At 44.2% G+C, this 21860-nt stretch overlaps 1 protein-coding gene across 3 annotated transcripts in view; it reads right to left on the bottom strand.

Moving 5' to 3' along the window:
* Nucleotides 1-1725: 1725 nt before the first annotated feature.
* Nucleotides 1726-21860, bottom strand: part of usp43b (ubiquitin specific peptidase 43b) — a 123690-nt gene continuing 103555 nt past the window's right edge. For all 3 annotated transcript variants that reach the window (XM_034711471.1, XM_034711472.1, XM_034711470.1), the window contains 7 exons: nucleotides 20007-20084; nucleotides 19795-19924; nucleotides 12204-12546; nucleotides 8958-9116; nucleotides 6201-6374; nucleotides 4871-5992; nucleotides 1726-4630 (listed from right to left, as the gene is read on the bottom strand). In XM_034711471.1, coding sequence (XP_034567362.1) covers nucleotides 4620-4630; nucleotides 4871-5992; nucleotides 6201-6374; nucleotides 8958-9116; nucleotides 12204-12546; nucleotides 19795-19924; nucleotides 20007-20084 — 2017 coding nt within the window. In that variant the 3' untranslated portion in view covers nucleotides 1726-4619. The remainder of the gene's footprint in view (nucleotides 4631-4870; nucleotides 5993-6200; nucleotides 6375-8957; nucleotides 9117-12203; nucleotides 12547-19794; nucleotides 19925-20006; nucleotides 20085-21860) is intronic.

The following is a 21860-nucleotide window of genomic DNA, read 5'->3' as shown; positions in this document are numbered from 1 at the left end:
TGGAGGTCTATGAAAGAGGATTAGAGACACTGATGTTTCTTTAGCTCTGACCTTCTTCACGGAATGTTCCATTTGTTCTCAGAATTCTGACATCATCAAAGACAGAATCTGACATCATCAATGACAGAATTCTGACATCATCAAAGACAGAATTCTGACATCATCAAAGACAGAATCTGACATCATCAATGACAGAATTCTGACATCATCAATGACAGAATTCTGACATCATCAAGGACAGAATTCTGACATCATCAAAGACAGAGTTCTGACATCATCAAGGACAGAATTCTGACATCATCAAAGACAGAGTTCTGACATCATCAAGGACAGAATTCTGACATCATCAGAGACAGAATTCTGACATCATCAAAGACAGAGTGCTGACATCATCATGGACAGAATTCTGACATCATCAAAGACAGAATTCTGACATCATCAAAGACAGAATTCTGACATCATCAGAGACAGAATTCTGACATCATCAAAGACAGAGTTCTGACATCATCATGGACAGAATTCTGACATCATCAAAGACAGAACTCTGACATCATCAAAGACAGAGTTCTGACATCATCAAAGACAGAACTCTGACATCATCAATGACAGAATTCTGACATCATCAAAGACAGAATTTCAGAATTCTGTCTTTGATGATGTCAGAGTTCTAGAACACCTGCTGTTGCTCTCCATACAGACTGTTTCTCCTGCTGACACCTGATTGGTGGATACTACTCAGACTACAGACAGAGACCAGAACCCTTCTCAGACTAAATCCCAGACCCTGAGATCCAGATTCAACATGTCTCTGAATCAGAATCTGTAATTACAGGTTAGTTGTAGCTGAAAGTAAAACGCTTTGTCAGGTCTGTCCTCAAGAGGAGAAGAAAACTACGTCTACAATGTTTGTTTGTTGAATGGAGGTGGGATCCATCATTTCTGATGCTGCGTTCAGGGAAGTCAGGAAATCTAAACACTGATTGTCTTTAGTGACACAGCATCAAGCAGATTAGTGTCTCAGTGTAAATGTTTGATGTAGAACAGATTGTTAGCTGCTCTTCATGCAGAGATCTGTTTATAGAGAGAAAGAAATCCTCCTCACATTAACAACCATGGGAGCCGGGATTGTCCTGATTTTGCTCTCCGTACTTAAATCCAGGTCCAAGCCTAGAGATGTACAGGCTGAGTATCTGGTCTCTGATTCTTTGTTTATTAAATCATGTTATATCGCCTGAATGTCAGATAACTGAGGTGTCCTCTTTTATAAACTCTTGAGTATAACTAAAGAAGAATCACAGACTTTAAGGAGAGTAACTTGGAGGAGTTTTGCACTAACTTTGTCTCTGCGGGGATTCGTCTGCTGAGGATCTGAAGTGTTAGTGCTAATTAAAGAGACCACTTATCTCTTTGTTGTGGAATCAATCGACTCACACACACTCTATACAAACTCTCTCTTAATCCACGGCTGTGCATCGAGCTGAATCTGCTCCTCTAAATGTCATGATATCTCTCTGCATTCTGCCCTCACGCCTCCGAGGTTTCGTGGAGAAGAAGCCTTCATTAGAGCTCTGGAGAGACGCCATTCAGGCTGATGAGCAGCTTGTCTTCAGAATAGAAGAGAAGAAGCACGGCTGTCTCGAATCTTAAGAGACGCTGAACCGCCTGAAAGGAGGAAGGTGAGAGAACGATGAGATGCACACGGGCGCCGAAACATCAATCAATGAAGACGTGAGAAAAGCTGCTTTTATTTTCACTCCATAAAACTGGCAGAACATGAAGCAGACGCTGTCGACGGGAACTCTGTGCAGTGTCCAATTCAACCTCTTACAGTTTGCATTAATCCCACCTGAAACATACACGCTTTAATCTGGTCCTTAAATTACATAATTACACATCAGGTACAAAATGTAGACTTTTAAAAAAGTTAATAATAAAATATAATCTAGCCTTATTCACCCGATGACGTCTCACAAACATCCTTCATGATTCATTTTGGTAAGGAGTGTTAATGTTCACGTGAGCACAGTTACAGTGTGGACTCTAATAATCCTCAGGGACAGGTTAGCATCGCACGAGTAAAGAGAAGAGCGTGTGAGGATACAGAGACGTGGCGGTGAATTAAACTCGTTACACACACAGCAGAAGCGTGATCAGCTGGACTCGGTGTAGTTTTGTGAAGGAGTGTGGTTAGGACTCATCCCTGTGTGTGTGTGTGTGTGTGTGTGTGTGTGTGTGTGTGTGTGTGAGAGAAAGAATAAAAGTGTGTGTGTCTTCCTTTCAGCCCAAAATGAGAAATCAGCCTCACACAGAGCTTTCATTTCTGCCTCTGTCCCCGTTCACGTTGGTTTTTCATCAGTGACCCACTTCATGAAGGAGACTTGAACTCACATTTCTGCCGCAGCAGCAGCAGCGGCGGAGGAGGATTCACAAGTCCCTTTTATTGCTCTTCAGGGGGTTCAATGGGTGCACCTCTTTTCAATCCTCCTGCTGTCTTTGTGTCGAAGCTGCAACTCTTCATCATCAAACCAAAAAAACAAACTAAAGGAAGAAGCCTTGAAAAACATCTCCTGCAGCTTATCGTCAGGGCCCGGCTCCTCTAAAGGTTTCATCTGAACTACAGCCATCTGAATTTTAAAACCCACGTCTCTATTTCTATCTGGGATCAGGTGACCCAGATAACTTTAGTCCTGAAGTAAAGCTGGATCAGATCAACTCAACTTTAGTAGTAGTGGTCTGCAGCCTGTTGCACCAGCTGTGTGTAAGTTGAGTCCTAAGTTAGAGTGTAAAGTCCTCCCTAAACCACAGTACTGGTTTCACCATGGAGACGTAAGGTTCATCTTAACGAGTAGACCGGAACGTCCAAACTAACCACAACACTGTCCCGTATACACTTCCAGCAGCCAATCAGAGGAAAGCACTGATTTTGATGTATTGTTATCTTTCGTGCCTAATAGTCTCAGAGCTGACCGACAAACTAAAGTGACATCGAGTGGTAGAATTATCAACTACAACATATGTTAAAGGTGACATATTCTGCTCTATTCATCAACATATATTGGTCTAAGAGGTCCCCAAAACATGTCTTTAAAGTTTATTGCTCATAAAACTCTTTGAAATCAGATTCTGGTCTGCCTGTAAACCCCTCTTTTTCAGCCCTGCTCAGAACAGGCTGTTTCTGTGTCTGTGCCTTTAAATGAGAATGAGCTCTCTGACCACGCCCCCTCAGGAAGTGGGTGTGGCCTCAGCTGTCCAGCACGTTGATCTAATGTTTACATGTTGGCTGAATATACACGGCTGCTCACAGACCCGCGTTACTTCAACCCTCTGAATCTGATCCAGAATCTGATCCTGACGGAGAGGCGCCTGCAGCAGGACCTTTCTGAACCATTGGTCACAGATTTAGTGTTTCTTGTTGTTTTATTTATCAGCATGTCGACGTGTGTCTTGGTACACAGCTACCAACATGTAGCTATGTGGCTATGCTAACTAGCGCTAGCACTTTTCCATGAAAACTAAAAATCCTCCACTAGATCTTCAAATCTGCAGACGTGGGGAGTCAAAGCGACCTTTGTGTTTATTAAGACAGCCTACAACTAGCATGCCTCCCTCCTAAGCTCCTTGTTAGCACACATGTGTGCAGGGAATGAAAAACGGAGGAGGGGTAAACTCCATCCTGAGTTAGAAATCACCTTCAAACTAGGCTTCGTTTGAGCTGACGCACAGCTGCTGCAACACAGTGCAGGACTATACATGTGGGATTACATACTTTGTCCACAGGGGGCGCCAAATCCATTCAGTAATATGCTGGCTTTCACTCTCATCTATCTCAGGCTGTGGTGAGATGCATCCTTCTGTTCATCTCAGATAACGTTGATACCTGGACAGGCTGCTCAGGTTCATTTTCAGCCGTCTGGAATATTTACGTTGATCTTTTTTGATCCGTATAAAATCCTCACCTACGATCGCTTCTTTAGAAACTCTCTCCTCACTCTCTGCCTCTCATCGTGATCACATTCCCCTTTAGAAGAACCGAGCCCTGTGGATCACAAGCTCTAGATTCCCCTCAATCATCACCTGAAACACAGAATGAAAACATTCTCTGTGACGTTCTTCTTCTGCAAACATCAGGAGTAAAGGTTAATGTTACAAATGCAGGATGTTGGCTGCATAATTCTGGAGCATTAAAGAATAAAGATGCACTGATAAAATATGAAGAAGCAGAAGATGCACGTTGTGTTAGTAGCCAATTTACAGTGCAGGTGTTTCTATGCTTTCATCCCCTCACCTCATTCTCACCGTCCGAAGAGAGAGGGTTATTTTTTTAAATAAAACATGAGTTAAAAAATGCCTCCAGTTCCTCAAATCTCTCTCCTCCTCTCTGACATTAATCACAAACTCAGATATAAAACAGAATCATGTCACAGCAGTGTTCTCCTCAGTCCGTCCAGCTCTGCATAGATTTAGTTTAAGACACACACAGGTAGAACCGATATCAGTCCTAAGAGGGAGGGCAGGAAGGTAAACTCTGAGTCCAGTGACATCATCGCCGCTGCCTCCGTGTGGCGGCTTCTCGCCGTGTCGTAGGAATCCGTCAGGAGGTCGCTTCATTCAGCCGACGCTCACAGAGGAACTGATGAGGAAGGAAGACATGAAGAGGCGTCAGCGACATGGAAACATGTCAGAGTGATAACGAGCTTCATTAAAAACATGAGCCAATCAGAGCACAGGAGGGAGAGAGAGGGAGGAGCTCTCATTCTGCATTAAGATAAGTCAGCTAGCTTAGCATGCCTGAACCAGCATCATGTCTAATCAAGAGAGAGGAAGAGGTGGTTCAGTAGACCTCAGGACTCAGAGACCGGTCCATGCTTACCCAGAGAGGTGGTACTGTATCGTGTCCGCTGCAGCGTGGCGTAGCTCGGTTTGTCCGACATCAGGACTCGGTGAGAAGGAGGGACCACGATGTCCCCGTTCCTCTGCAGGGACGCACACCGGCGAAACGTCAGGTCCATCTTGGTCTGGATGTTGCTGGAGCTGTGCGCCCGCTTTATGTCCACGGGGTCGTGGATCCCGGCCTTCCCGTTCACCAGCTGGACTCTGCAGTTGTGAGCGTCGCAGCTCTGCAGGATGGCGGCCTTCCTGTCCTCTGCCGGTCCCGAGGTCAGGGTCCCGTTGGACAGAGACAGTTTGGCTAAGTTGCTGCACGCTAACCGGCCCAGGTGTCCGTGGCCGTTCATCCGTCTCATGTCGTAGGTTTTGATCGGGGACCCGGGAACTTCTTTCCTCATGAAGCCCGGTTTGAAAAAGGATAAAAGGCTCTCATGACTGCGGCCCTCCTGTCCCCTCTGACCCCTCCGGTCCTCAGGCTGAAGGACCATCTGTAACAGGTCTTTATGTGGTCTGGATGTCCCCCCTGTGTGGACTTTGGTCCTTCTTAACGTGGAGTCTCTGCTCGGAGGAGCACTATGGCTCATGTGATCCGCTAGCAAGGCTCCTCTCTGGTGCTGCAGATCCAGGGTCCGGCCCTGGTCCTGCCTCGCCCTCTTGGAGGACCTCTGCCTCAGAGAACTGTAATCCCGTCCTTTGAGCACGCTGCCGTTGAAGCCTCTCTCCATGAACGGTCTGCTCTGCCCCTCTGGGATTTTGGGGGAGTAGCAGGAGTCTGACCCGGGTCTGTCGGTGCAGCTCAGACTGCTGCCGCTGGGAGAGCTGCAGTCCTGTCCCCCCTCGAAGCCTCGTGCGTGGGCGCTCCTCTGAGGCGGGGTGGCCACCAGTGCGATGATCGGTTCTTTGGTGCACCTGGGCCGGCGTCCGGACTCCAGGTACTCCACCAGCTCTCCGGGCTGCCTCTGGACCGGGGGTTTGATGCGGTCCTTGGAGCCAAAAGACCAGCGTAGAGGCAGGACTTTGCTCAGGGCCTCCTTGGGTTTATTCGGTGACCTCATGCTCACGCTCCGGCCTTGAGTCCCTCGGATGAACTTAGTTTCGAACCCATCTACAGGAAGAAACACATAAGTTACTAAGACCTGCAGAGACCTCTATATGTGGAACAGGTCTTTGTTGTTGTTAGATACAGGGTCAGACTCTCCTAACAGGTTCTGAATCCCTTTAAAGACTGACCCAGAGACTGAATGATTCAAAGTCTAAACTCATCCCAGGAGGAACTCTGACAACATCAAAAACATTTAAATCCAGGTACTGACTTGATTCGTGTGTTCTGATTGGCTCGTCTCCAAACACAGGCAGCTCTGGAGACTCTGGGGCCACTGTGGGTCCTTGGGGTCCAGGAACAGGTCCTCCTGACCCCACGCTGCCTCTCTTACTGCCCCCCGCCAGCCGGACCAGCCAGTGGTCGGAGGTGGAGGAGCTGGTGGAACCTGAAAGTGATGAAAATAAGCAGATTCAGTTTTTATAAAGGAGCTCAGTAACAGATGATGACGATGATATTGTAAATATAAATAAGACTTGAAATGTTCCACGCTCCGTACACAACAAACATCAACAAACATCAAACACTGAGACTGAATTAAAGCCGTTCCTCAGATGTTCTTAACTCAGAAACACCTTTGGTAATTAAGAAAGTGAGCCTAAGGCAATTCAAGTCAAAGAAATAATCCATCCACTCACAGTAACCATTTATTAAGAGATTAAAAACAAAGTGCAAAGAGTCAAATTTAAAATTAAAAACACATTTTTATTCATTTATGAATCTAAATTTCTTCTACTAGAGTCAGAGAGTTGTTTGAAACGAACCTGGAGGCATTTTTATTCAATTTCAATAAATCAGACTTTTACCTCACGGACTCAAGTGACCGTCATGGAGGTCAGGGAACCTTCAATTAAAGTCTGACTCCTCAAACTATGAGGTCATCCAGAAATATGAGCATACAGCTGAGGAGACTTTAAAAATAGGACAGTTAGTCAGGTGCTGAAAACTCTTCATTTTGAATGTCAGTGTTGTTCGGCTGTATGAAGGACTTCTACAGGACTGTTCATGGTGTGAAAATTTACACCAACCAACGTCTGAACTACAGAAACTACAAACTGCTCTGACACACTGAGAGAGATCTTATTTCAGTTCATACACACACAGGGAACCTCTCACTATCTCTGAAGGTGAGAACATGAGTCAGCACCAAGCTCTGGTCCTCCAGGGTTTATATGAACTACTCACACCTGGACTCAATCAGGGCCTCACACACCTGACTCTGATCTAGGATGATTCCCCCAAAAAACTCAGAGCAGACCGAGTGAGTCTGTCATGATCAAGGTCACTGAACAGAGACCGGGTTACAGAGGGGAACGGAGCAGATCAAAGCAGAATAGAATGGAGCAGATCAAAGCGGAATAGAATGGAGCAGATCAAAGCAGAATAGAATGGAGCAGATCAAAGCAGAATAGAACGGAGCAGATCAAAGCAGAATAGAACGGAGCAGATCAAAGTAGAATAGAGCAGAATGGAGCAGATCAAAGCAGAATAGAGCAGAATGGAGCAGATCAAAGCAGAATAGAATGGATCAGACCAAAGTAGAATAGAGCAGAATGGAGCAGATCAAAGCAGAATAGAACAGAACAGATCAAAGCAGATTAGAGTGGAACAGATCAAAGCAGAATGGAACGGAATGGGAGAGATCAAAGGAGAATAGAGAAGAATGGAACAGATCAAAGCAGAATAGAATGGAGCAGATCAAAGTAGAATAGAATGAAGCAGACCAAAGTAGAATAGAGCAGAATGGAGAGATCAAAGCAGAATAGAACGGAACAGATCAAAGCAGAATAGAATGGAGAGATCAAAGCAGAATAGAACGTAATGGAGAGATCAAAGCAGAATAGAACGGAACAGATCAAAGCAGAATAGAATGGAACAGATCAAAGCAGAATAGAATAGAATGGGACAGATCAAAGCAGAATAGAATAGAATGGGACAGATCAAAGCAGAATAGAATAGAATGGGACAGATCAAAGCAGAATAGAATAGAATGGGACAGATCAAAGGAGAATAGAATAGAATGGGAGAGATCAAAGGAGAATAGAGAAGAATGGGAGAGATCAAAGGAGAATAGAATAGAATGGGACAGATCAAAGGAGAATAGAATAGAATGGGACAGATCAAAGGAGAATAGAATAGAATGGGACAGATCAAAGCAGAATAGAATAGAATGGAACAGATCAAAGCAGAATAGAATGGACTGATTCAGAGGATGAAAGTAGAATATCAACAACCAAAGCAACATCAGGGACGACCTGATCACATGCTTGCATAAAGGCTGTTGACACTGTGGTGAAAACGTGAGGCTGATCTTCAGAGATAAAATCACCTTTAATTAATATTGTGTGTCAACACGTTTCTGTTTCCAGTCGGTAGCCGGGTTATTAGATGATGTTAATTAATGAGTGGGTGGTTATGTGAATGAGAATCCCTTCAGGGTGAGCAGGACCCTGATTTGAAGCACCAGGGTCCTGCTCACCCTGAAGGGATTCTAGTTTCCATAACCACCTGCTCACCTCACATTTTCTTTTACCTGTGACTTTGAATATCACACTGCAGGGTGTCTTCTGATGCCTACATATACAGTCTATCCAATAAGGACCCACAGGAAGTCTCTGACTGGCAGACACGCTGAGAAACAAAATGTGTGTGATGGCAGAGAATCAGCATTCCCATCTATCTGGGCACACACCCATTCTGCTGACAGAGCTTGAATTAGAGGCCAGCTTGTCTCTGAAGGGATCAGCTAAAAGCAGAGGCGGGTAACCCTGAACACCAAACTTCTGCTGCTGAAAAGACAGAATTCAAACATGTCTGGGAGAAGAGAATCACTCAGGAGGGAGAAACAGAAAATAATGTTTGCATGAGTTGATGATGATCCGCCCACGCTGCCTCCATTATTTCTACATTTTGTGGAGCTGACGGTTATGGACATAAGAAGCAGCTTCAGAGGATTTTAAAGAGGACAAACCGGTGAGCGAGGAGCTGGCAGACCACAGAGGGATGGTGTTTCTTCTCTGATAAAAGAGGATGTAGGCTCCCCGCGTGCACACCTCCGCCTCTGGAACCGGCTCGGCGCTGCTGTCGTCGTAGCTGTACCACTGACCGTCCACCGAGTTCCTGCAGAAAGCTTGAGACACGACAGAGATGGAGAGAGATGAAACATGTGGTGTTTGAAATCTCTTCTTTCATCTTATTTATCTGTTTCCTGAGGACGCTTTCAGAGGCGAGGGAAGAAAAAGTTCTGGAGTTGTTTCAAGTCTGACGAGAGTAAACAATATTAGTGTAGGAGTGAAAGAGAAACAGGACAATCTGTACCTGCATGAGGAGCCGTGTTCTGATGTCTGTTGTTGTAAACTCATGTTATTGATCAGAGGATTACTTGTTATCACTGCTGGGGATTCATCTGCAGTAGAGAGGATTTAATCGGCGTAACAGGAGCATCTTTATCTCAGTTTGAATCCTATTTACCGGATCTCAGTTTGAACGTCAGTGAAAAGTCCTCTGAGCACACCAGGTTTAATCACAGAGCTCCACTAAGTCTCAGGCTGATCCCTTTCACCTTGTGTTCACTTCCTTGAGGAAACATCACAAGGAAACACTCCTTAGTGTTCACTTTTATGCAGACGACACTCAGTTATTAGCATGGACTGTATAAATATGGACGTAGTATCCGTGACGTCACCCATCTGTTTCTGAAGCGCTATTTTGAGGCCAATCGGCGGCAGCGGCGGCCATATTGCTTCTGTGGAGCCAGTGTGACGTAAAGAGGTGGAGTTTGAGCCTCCTCGCCAACAGCTGCAGTGTTCCCGCCTGTCAATCAAGTCAGCTGTGCCTCTCATTGGAATATCTTTGAAATTGCCACGTTAGAAATAACCCCCCCCCCCTCACAGTGAGAGCAGATCAAGAACTGATCTATCCAGACTCCACTGGTCTTTTGAACCAGGATGTAAACATGTTTATTTCTGCTGTAAAGATCAGCTTCTTTGAATGGGTGTGTATGTGGTTTCCTGTACTTCTGGAGCCAGCCTCAAGTGGATCCTCCATGAACTGCAGTTTTTAACACTTCAGCTTTGGACTCATATTTTCAGACCGGAAGTTGCTGCTTGGTTATAACCAATGAAGCCTGAAGAAACCAATCAGCTAACTTAACTAGAACCACGCCTTACAAGAGGAGGAAGTCTGAGGGTCCTCCCTATGAAAGTTTGAGCATCAAAAACTGAATTCTTTGTAATCTGGTGAATATTTAAGCTTCAATTTGTGATGATTTGTCTGTGTAAGGTCTGGCTATGTGCTCTCTCCTCCGTCAACACCAACCGCCAGACAGCTGGAGTCATGTGACGGAGGTTTCCCCTTCTGTAATCCCTGAATCAAGGATTCTCCTCCTCCTCCTCTCCTCATCCATGTTGTCTTTCTGGTCCTCTGAAAACCTCTGACCTGTTGACTCCAGGCCTGGCTCCGCTCATCATGACTTTGGTTTGTTGTTGTAGTTAAGTGAAATACGATCTGGTGATAACACAGAGTGTTTTATTCTGAAAATTAACCGGATGTTTTCATTTTGTTTTGGTGAAACCTGACTTCCTGTCCCGCTCCATCTGCTCTGCTGAGATTGATGCGTCGTGCTCCGGCATCCGGCACAAATAGAGGTCTTGTGTATCTGATCTGGAGGACTCAGACCTGCCGGATCAGAGACGCCGCAGCCGGAACGCAACGGAGCGGATCCAGTGGAAGTTAACACATTGACTAGAATAGAAACCTATCAGATCCAGAGCTGTGATAGATCGGAGACGGACCAGACACAGATCTGGTGACTGACACACTGGGATCCTGTCTTTCCCTCTCTCTCCTCTCTCTGCCTGTCTCTCACTTTAACTCTTCCTGTCCCATTAAAGTTACTAACCATAGACCTTTCTGGAGTCCCTGAGCTCCCTTGTCTCGTAGGTTCCTCTGGATCTCTGCTGTAGATTCCTTTTCTGGGGTCTGTTATTCATCCTTTCTTTCTTTATTTACTTCTTTCTCTTTTATTCATTATTTTGCTTTCTTTCTTTCTTATTTTCTTCTTTCATTCCCTTTTCCTTTCATTCTATCCTTCTTACGATCTGTCCTTATTTCCTTCTTTCTTTCTTTGTCTCCTTTATTTTACTCCTTTGTTTTTTTCTCTTTCTTTCTGTCCTTTCTTTTCTTTCTTGATTTTTTTACTTCTTTCTCCTATTTTTTCTTCTTTCTTACTCTTTTATTCCTTCCTTCTTTCTTTCTTGTATTCCTTTTTCCTTTAATTCCTTTCTCTATTTCTTCTTTCCATGTTTATTCATCCTTAATATCTCCTTCTCTTATCCCCTCCTTTCCTTCTGTCATTCCTTCCCCATTTATCCTCCTCTTTTTCTTTCTTCTGGTCTCCCTCTCTTCTCTCTTTTCTTAGACCTTTCTGGAGTCCCTGAGCTCCCTTGTCTCGTAGGTTCCTCTGGATCTCTGCTGTAGATTCCTTTCTTGGGTCTGTTATTCATCCTTTCTTTACTCATTTTCTTCCTTCGGCCTTCTTTTCTTCTTACTTTTCGTTCTTTCTTTACTTCTTTCTCTTGTATTCCTTCCTTCCTTCTTTCTTTCATTCCTCTTTCTTTTAATCCTTCTCTCTTGAATTCCTTCCTTTCTTCTTTCTTTCTTTTATTCCTTATGTATGACTTGCATGACAACCAAACATGTAATGGTTAAGTTGTGCTTAGTTTCAGTAAATCAGCATATTTTAAAATATTAAATCAGCGGCTCTTATTCTCACTTTTCCATCATTAGGGCACAAACACACTGATCACAATAACACAGAGTGATCTGTTGAATTAATGTGCCGCTCTGATGAATTCTACAAGCGTGCACGAAGGAGTCTGAGTCTTCCTGCTGCAGCCCGGAGGACTCAAAGGAGCAGTGTTGAATATTAAAATCATTATAAAGACATCATTCAAAGCCATGAGAGGGCTTTTACTCCCGTCTTTAAAAGTACCAGGTTTGACTCTTTAATCAGTCTGTGTGGCAGGATGAGATCAGGGAAGCATGAGGGTGCTTTTAGAAATACGTGATGGAGGGAAGTCTTCCTCTCCTGGCTCAGAGGGACAGAGTTTGATAAGTGGTGTTACTTTCATCAGGTTGATGTTCCAGCACAAACTGAACCTGCGTTAAAGAAGGTGAGGTGTACAGAGAGAGGTATCACGCTGTTATTGACTCAGACCTGTGTAATGTCCCCCGTGCATCCCTCCGTGGTGGTTGCACACGGCGTACAGATCGTACAGGAAGTCAGGAGGAGCCAGGTCGGGTCTCCGGGACTGCGTCCAGCCCAGCTGCAGCGGGGGCTGATGGGTAACGTGTCCCCGGCTCACCATGTGCGGCGTCATGTCCAGGCCGGCCAGAGGAAAGTGCACGAACGTGGTGAGCTTGTTCCTCCGCTCGCCCACCTGCCTGAAGCGCTTCAGGTGGAGGATGAGGATGTCCGGGAGCGTCCACAGGCTCATCTTCACCATGCCCTGCTGCAGCTGCTTACAGTGGGGGCACTTCCAGGCGTCGTCCGGGGCCAGCTGGAGGACACAGACAGAAACAGAGGACTACATTAAGACAGAGAGTTTCATGGTACCCCTGTTGATGTTTGACACCAGGACCATTAAAAGAGCTATTTAGATATTTCATGATCCTCATCCAGATCTGCATCAGACCAAAACTGAGCTGCAACATCAGGAGAAAAATAAAACAATAAAATAAAACAATTTAAAATAAAACAATTTAAAATAAATTAAGTCAACAAAATGTAAATAAAAATACTAAAATAAAATACAAATATTTCATTAGAAAAAAAAGATTGTCTGAAAAAAAAATAAAAAAAATAAAAAATAAATATTAGAATTATATTCAGAGGCAGTTCTCATACACAAATATTTAATTAAAAAAAATAATAAAGATAAGTTCATCATCTGAAAGTAAAAAATTAAACAATAAGAATTAAAAATAACAAAATACATTTTTTTTAATTAATAAATCATAATGTATAAATAATAATTAGAATAATAGAAAGTAATAGAAAAACATAAAATCAACTTCAAAGAAAAATAAATTATTAAAATAAAATAATATTACTCTTAATTTTTAAAGACTCAGAGGCAGATCTCATGCACAAATATTTCTTTAAAAAAATAAACCAAAGTCATGAGAATTTTTTTTAATTAATGAAAAAATAATAATCATTAAAATAAATAAATAAATATTTAAATAATTTAAATGAATAAATCCAAATAATTCATAAATAATAATTTAAATGTATTGAATATAATATAAAGAGATGCAATAAACTTTAAAGAAAATTCTATCAATAAATAAAATAATTATAAATGAATTCTCAGATATGTGATGGCGTCCTGGTTCTCTGTCCAGATCTAAAAACTTTAAAAATCTGTCATGAAGGTGATCGTGAATACAAATGATCCGTCCTTCAATCCATTATTTCATCTTCTTTTGTTGTTTTTATTTCATTACATGAATCCCTTTCACTCTTTCTGTCGGCCTTGCTTTCACCTTGGTGTCTCTTTATTATTCTCTCTCTTGTTTGAGTCGCTTTGAAATATTTCACCTTCTGTGTTTTACCCTCACACTCGTTATCCTCTTTGTAATCTTTGTAATCTTTGTCATCTTCATCTGCTTTAATAATAAAAACTCAAAAAGAGGCTGATGCAAAATAAGCTGTTCCCTGAGATCTGAAGGGAACATATTTCTGGTGTTCTTTGTTTACTGTTTGGTGTTTTGTCTCCACGAGTCTGACGGATCAACAGATCGTGATTGCAGATTTATTTTGAACTTCAGTCCGAGAATAATTTCCCTCAGGAGACGATGAAGTTCATCATCCTCATCCTTCTCTTTAACAGAGTTAACCTTTCAGACAGTTTCCAGCAGACTGCAGTTTGATTAACGCTGAGGGGTTCACTGTTAGTCAGAATACACCGGGACACAGTTTCATACTAATGAACAGAAACAACTTCATTAAGAAACCAAACTCACTTTCAGAAGGAAAGACCGCTTCAGGTGGAACCATGACTTCAGAGTTTCCACAGGAGGTCTCCTAGATAAGATCACTTCAACTGAGACCATAGATCAGACCATGGACCAGACCACAGACCAGACCATGGACCAGACCACAGACCAGACCATAGACCAGACCACAGACCAGACCATGGACCAGACCACAGACCAGACCATGGACCAGACCACAGACCAGACCATGGACCAGACCACAGACCAGACCACAGACCAGACCATAGAACAGACCATAGACCAGACCATAGACCAGACCACAGACCTCAGATCAGACCACAGACCAGACCATAGACCAGACCACAGACCAGACCATAGAACAGACCATAGACCAGACCATAGACCAGACCATAGACCAGACCATAGACCAGACCACAGACCTCAGACCAGACCACAGACCAGACCATAGACCAGACCATGGACCAGACCACAGACCAGACCATGGACCAGACCACAGACCAGACCATGGACCAGACCATAGACCAGACCATAGACCAGACCATAGACCAGACCATAGACCAGACCACAGACCAGACCATAGACCAGACCACAGACCAGACCATAGACCAGACAATAGACCAGACCATAGAACAGACCATAGACCAGACCATAGACCAGACCATAGACCAGACCATAGACCAGACAATAGACCAGACCATAGAACAGACCATAGACCAGACCATAGACCAGCCCACAGACCTCAGATCAGACCACAGATCAGACCGCAGACCAGACCATAGACCAGACAATAGACCAGACCATAGAACAGACCACAGACCAGACCACAGACCAGACAATAGACCAGACCATGGACCAGACCACAGACCAGACCATGGACCAGACCATAGACCAGACCACAGACCAGACCACAGACCAGACAATAGACCAGACCATAGACCAGACCACAGACCACACCATAGACCAGACAATAGACCAGACCATAGACCAGACCATAGACCAGACCATAGACCAGACCATAGACCAGACCATAGACCAGACAATAGACCAGACCATAGAACAGACCATAGAACAGACCATAGACCAGACCATAGACCAGCCCACAGACCTCAGATCAGACCACAGATCAGACCGCAGACCAGACCATAGACCAGACAATAGTCCAGACCATAGAACAGACCACAGACCAGACCACAGACCAGACAATAGACCAGACCATAGAACAGACCATAGACCAGACCATAGAGCAGACCACAGACCTCAGATCAGACCACAGATCAGACCACAGATCAGACCACAGACCAGACCATAGAACAGACCACAGACCAGACCACAGACCAGACCACAGACCAGACCATAGACCAGACAATAGACCAAACCACAGACCAGACCAGACCACAGATCAGACCATAGACCACAGACCAGACCACAGACCAGACCACAGAACAGACCATAGACCAGACCATAGACCAGACAATACACCAGTCCATAGACCAGACCACAGACCAGACCATAGACCACAGACCAGACCACAGACCAGACCATAGACCAGACAATAGTCCAGACCATAGAACAGACCACAGACCAGACCACAGACCAGACAATAGAGCAGACCACAGACCACAGATCAGACCGCAGACCAGACCATAGACCAGACAATAGAGCAGACCACAGACCACAGATCAGACCGCAGACCAGACCATAGACCAGACAATAGTCCAGACCATAGAACAGACCACAGACCAGACCACAGACCAGACAATAGACCAGACCATAGAACAGACCATAGACCAGACCATAGAGCAGACCACAGACCTCAGATCAGACCACAGATCAGACCACAGATCAGACCACAGACCAGACCATAGAACAGACCACAGACCAGACCACAGACCAGACCACAGACCAGACCATAGACCAGACAATAGACCAAACCACAGACCAGACCAGACCACAGATCAGACCATAGACCACAGACCAGACCACAGACCAGACCACAGAACAGACCATAGACCAGACCATAGACCAGACAATACACCAGTCCATAGACCAGACCACAGACCAGACCATAGACCACAGACCAGACCACAGACCAGACCATAGACCAGACAATAGACCAGACCATAGACCAGACCATAGACCAGACCATAGACCAGACCATAGACCAGACCATAGACCAGACAATAGACCAGACCATAGAACAGACCATAGACCAGACCATAGACCAGACCATAGACCAGCCCACAGACCTCAGATCAGACCACAGATCAGACCGCAGACCAGACCATAGACCAGACAATAGACCAGACCATAGAACAGACCACAGACCAGACCACAGACCAGACAATAGACCAGACCATAGACCAGACCATAGACCAGACCATAGAGCAGACCACAGACCTCAGATCAGACCACAGATCAGACCACAGACCAGACCATAGAACAGACCACAGACCAGACCACAGACCAGACCACAGACCAGACCATAGACCAGACAATAGACCAAACCACAGACCAGACCAGACCACAGATCAGACCATAGACCACAGACCAGACCACAGACCAGACCACAGAACAGACCATAGACCAGACCATAGACCAGACAATACACCAGTCCATAGACCAGACCACAGACCAGACCATAGACCACAGACCAGACCACAGACCAGACCATAGACCAGACCATAGACCAGACAATAGACCAAACCACAGACCAGACCAGACCACAGAACTGACCATAGACCACAGATCAGACCATAGACCAGACCGTAGAACAGACCATAGACCAGATCACAGACCAGACCATAGACCATAGACCAGATCACAGACCAGACCATAGACCATAGACCAGACCATAGACCCGACCATAGACCAGACCACAGACCAGACCATAGACCAGACCATAGACCAGACCACAGGCTCTAACATGTTTATTTATGGTGTAAAGGTCATCTTGTTTGAATGGGTGTGTGTGTGGTTTCCTGGGCTTTTGGAGCCACCCTCTAGTGGACACTCGAGGAACTGCATTTTTTATTTCTAAGTTTTATTTTGGGGCTTTTTGCTCCTTTATTATAGAGAGGAGAGGATAGTGGATGGAGCTGGAAACCAGGAGAGAGAGAGTGTGGGGGAATCACACGCTGGAAGGGGGCCGCCGGCTGGAGTCAAAACCAGGCCGCAGCCCGCTATCTGGGCGCTCTATTTAACCATTAGACTAAATCTGCATCCGGAACTGCACTCTTCATCAAATCCAGATCAGTTTCATTTCTCACAGCCTGAGGTTGCTGCTTGGCCCAACAAGCCTAACCTGTATTTTATAAATAACCTGGCTGTATGAAGCTACTCTCTGTCTCAGTCTCAGTCCAATTCAAACACCTGTGAGAGCTCAGCGTTCAAATTACAACATGTTCAGATGATTTTAAACGTCCACCTCAGAGGACATTTAAAAAGCACGCTGTCAGGGGGTTAAATCTTCATGCATATGAATTAAAAACTGCCTGTAGAGATAGTTTAATGCTTTTCTTACATAAAAATCTCAACTAGATGTTTAAAAGAAATCCTACATTTGTGTTTTAGAACTTTTTAAAAAGGCAGAAGTCTTGCTGTGACTGAAACACGCCAACAAATAATGACTCATTGGAAAGGCCAGGATGATACATCAGGGGCTCTCAAACTTTTCAGTCCGAAGCCTCAAAAATAACACTGCCAGAGACTGGCGACCCTCCAGTGTGATTATAAGGTTCCAGAAATATCCACCGGAGACTGACATCCACTACAGAGGACAGAAATTAATTACAGGGTCCCAGGAAAGCAGCAACATCTACAGCAGGGGTTCCCAAACTTTCAGCCGTGACCCCCAAAATATAGCTTCCAAAGACCCCCACTGTCCCTCTAAGTGATTTAATGTGTCTTCATTCAGCTGGTCTGCAGAGAATGACCCTCCCTGTATGAGCATGTGTCTGTGTTTCCTGTGTGTTATGAATGAACCTGCTGCTACTGATGCTTTAGATCATTAACTGATCACTAACTCTAAACTTAAGAGTCATCTGGAGACAAAGAAAGGCAGAAAACTCATTACACTTTATATTTTCAAGGTTTTATTTCAAGGTTAGGTTCTATTCTTGTTGATATTTTTTACTATAATGGGTTAAATGTACTATTTTTAGATAATTAGAAAAAAAAAGAACATTATGGAAGACGTCCCCCGACCCCCCATTTGTGTCTTGCGACCCCCCAGGGGGTCAGACCCACACTTTGGGAACCCCTGATCTACAGGAAGAGGGACAGAACTTAAAAGTTTAACTGTATTCATCGCAGAGAGAATAACACTGATACACAGACGAAAGAAGAAGATGGAGGTGAAACATAAGACTTAGTGTCCGAGTGAAACCTCTCTCTCTCTCTCTCTCTCTCTCAGGGGGTCGTCCATAAATCTTTAAAGATCCTCAAAGATGAAAACAGTTTCTGATTTCAGAAGTCCTGATAGTGTGGCTGCAGTATTTATAAATGTTATTAATAATGACAGAAGTCTGATATTCTTAGGAACAGTTCGTGGTCACAGTGCTGGGGTATCCTCAGGCCTGCAGCTCCACCTGGTGGTGACACGAGGTAACAGCAGCTGCTCAGCAGAATAAGAGCAGACATGTGTAACAGAATGTCATCAGTCAGCACACCTGACAGACTTCATGAGCTCTGTTCTCACTCTGAAACACGAGCACCATCAGGACTCTTTATTAGGGTACTGTAGGAAGTATACGACCAAATATGGACTGATAGAAAGACGACACAGGGGCGCTCCTACTGCCGCCTTTCATGAGACTCAGCTCGAAATCACAAATGAAAAGACATCATGTCTGCATGTCGTCCATCCTGCTTGATTGTGTGGATTCAGATAAAACTGAAGTTCTTCTCTCAGCTCCTGACTGTGTTGTTCCAGAGGTGAGGAGAAGCCTTGGGTTTTTGTCACCTGCGCTACACAATCTAGGGGTCCACATGGGCCAAACTGAGACCTTTTGTGTCCTCTCGGTTGGATTACTGTAACTCTCTTTTCTTATGTCTTAGCAATGCTTCTCTGAACCGCCTCCAGGTGGTCCAAAACGCTGCTGTGTAAGCCTTTGACAAAATCATCTGAAAGGTGTCATGTTACTCTGATCCTCATGTCTTTGCACTGGCTTCCAGTTTAATGTAGAATTCAGTTTAAAACTCTTGTTGTTGTGTACAGAGCGCTCAAAGATCAGGCTCCAGTCTACATCAGGGAGCTGCTGAAGCCGTTCAACTCCAGACTCTGAGGTCCTCTGATCAGGGTTTACTGGTTGTGCCTCGTACCAGACTTAAACCTAAAGGAGACCGTGCTTTCCAAGTTGTTGGTCCTAAACTCTGGAACAGTCTCCCTCTGGAACTGAGAACTGTGGACATTTTTAAAAAGACCTTTATTTTGAAGACTTTTCTGTTTAGAGCTGCGTTTGTTCAATCCGTCTGTTTTAATGTAATGTGTTTGTATTTGATGCAATCTCTGCTTTGCCTTTAGACATTTGTTTTTGTTCTGATGTAAAGTACTTTGTGACCTTTGCTCTTGAAAGGTGCTATATAAATAAACTTACTTAATAACTACAGCTGCTGCAGAATGGTAAACACTGCCGTCATTATGGATGTTAAGTGTACAAATTAAAAGAGACAGCTCATTATTCAGGGGTTATTTTGTGATGTTGCACCTCACTGCTGTTGATGATGAAATGACGTTAAAGAGAGGACACCAGGACGGCGTGTCGGAGGTTTAATGACATCAGACTGACCTGCTCCTCTTTGGTGTACAGCTGGAAGCACTCATCCAGTGTGCAGCTGTACTGCTGGACGTGTTGCTGCTGCTGATTCCTCACGCTGTCTGCATCCTTCACCACCTCCTCACGGATGTTTCCAAACAGGCTGCAGGCGAGGAGATGAAAGTTAACACGCGGAGAGGGAGTCTGAAGTCAGGTTAAGTGAAGGGGATGGAAATCAAACTGACCAGTCTTTGATTCTGGGCTCCCACTCGATGATGAGCTTCACATGTGGAGGTCCTCCTGAGCCGCACAGCTTCAGAGCTCTGAGAGGCAGAGGGGTCAAACTGAGGTCACAAAGTTAACTGAACTGAACAGAGTCTGCTGACTTATTACTGAGAGACCACTGCGCCTGCAGTAACTCTCTTTGAACACTAGGTGTCAGCACTGCATCATAACATGGAGGAGTGAAGGCTTGAGGGATGAACTCAGATATTAAAAGACTGAGCAGGTAAAACAGATGACATGAGAAGGAATGTGGATCTTTGATGAAGATTATTTAGTGAAACTGAAGCTTAACAACAAAAATAAATAAATAAATAATCAGATTTTCTCTTAACATTTTTAATTTGTTTTAATTTGTTCATAATATATAAATAAGAACATAAATGTAATATTTATACATTATTTATTTTTATATTTTCTGGTATTTATCTATTATCTTATTGAGATTATTCTTTTTCATTTTTTATTTTATGTTATATTTTCAGCCTTTTTACCTTTTATTGTATTGGACAGCTGAAGAGAGACAGGAAATGGGAGTAGAGAGCGAGGGAAGACATGCAGGAGATGGTCGACCAGCTGGGAATCTAACCGGCGACCCCTGCAACGAGGACTGTAGCCTCTGTATGTGGGGCGCTTAGACCGCTAGGCCACCAGAGCCCCACTATTCAGATCATTCTAATGATTATATTTAATTTTGAAGATTTTTTTATTTCCACCCTGAAACCAGTTATGCTCTTTTATTATTGCATCTGTTGCTGTTAACTTCTGTCTCTGTTTATATGTGATGCACTCCTACAAGCTCGTATGTATGAAATGTGCTTTATAAATAAAGTTGAGTTTGTTCATGTATTTATTTATTTTGTTTTATTGGTATTAAATGAATACATAATTTTTCGGGTCGATGTTCAAAAGCTGAAAAAAACAAACAAACAGAAAAAGATCAACCCTTGTCTCGTAGGTTCCTCTGATAAAGCTTATAGTTAGAGCTGGATCAGGCTTGGACCAGGTCTTAGTTATGCTGCTATAGGCTTAGACTGACACACTAGGATCCTGTCTTTCCCTCTCTCTCCTCTCTCTGCCTGTCTCTCACTTTAACTCTTCCTGTCCCATTAAAGTTACTAACCATAGACCTTTCTGGAGTCCCTGAGCTCCCTTGTCTCGTAGGTTCCTCTGGATCTCTGCTGGAGATTCCTTTTTTGGGGTCTGTTATTCATCCTTTCTTTCTTTCTCTTTTTCCATTTTCCTTTCATTCCTTTCTTTCTTCACTTCTCTCTTTCTTTCTCTTTCTTCTTTCCATGTTTCTTCCTCCTTTGTCTCCTTTTCTTATCCCCTCCTTTCCTTCTGTCTTTCCTTCCCCATTTCTTCTCCTCTTTTTCTTTCTTCTGGTCTCCCTCTCTTCTCTCTTTTCTTAGACCTTTCTGGAGTCCCTGAGCTCTCTCTCTCTCTCTCTCTCTCTCTCTCTCTCTCTCTCTCTCTCTCTCTCTCTCTCTCTCTCTCTCTCTCTCTCTCTCTCTCTCTCTCTCTCTCTCTCTCTCTCTCTCTCTCTCTCTCTCTCTCTCTCTCTCTCTCTCTCTCTCTCTCTTCATCTCCCTCTATCCCTCTCTCCAACACGGTCTCAGCAGATGTGTGTCTAACATGAGTCTGGTCCTGCTGGAGGTTTCTGCCTGTTAAAGGAAGTTTGTCCTTGCCACTGTAACTTGCTAAATGCTGCAAAGTGCTCTGCTCATGGTGGATTAAGATGAGATCAGACTGAGTCCTGTCTGGAAGATGGGACTGGATCTGATCCGGTCTTGATGTTGGGTCTTTGTTGATAATAG

The sequence above is a fragment of the Notolabrus celidotus genome, chromosome 20 (assembly GCF_009762535.1).
Source record: "Notolabrus celidotus isolate fNotCel1 chromosome 20, fNotCel1.pri, whole genome shotgun sequence".
Classification (NCBI taxonomy): Eukaryota; Metazoa; Chordata; class Actinopteri; order Labriformes; family Labridae; genus Notolabrus; species Notolabrus celidotus.
Note: the sequence above shows the minus strand (reverse complement) of the source record. Positions and strands in the feature narration are given on the sequence as shown.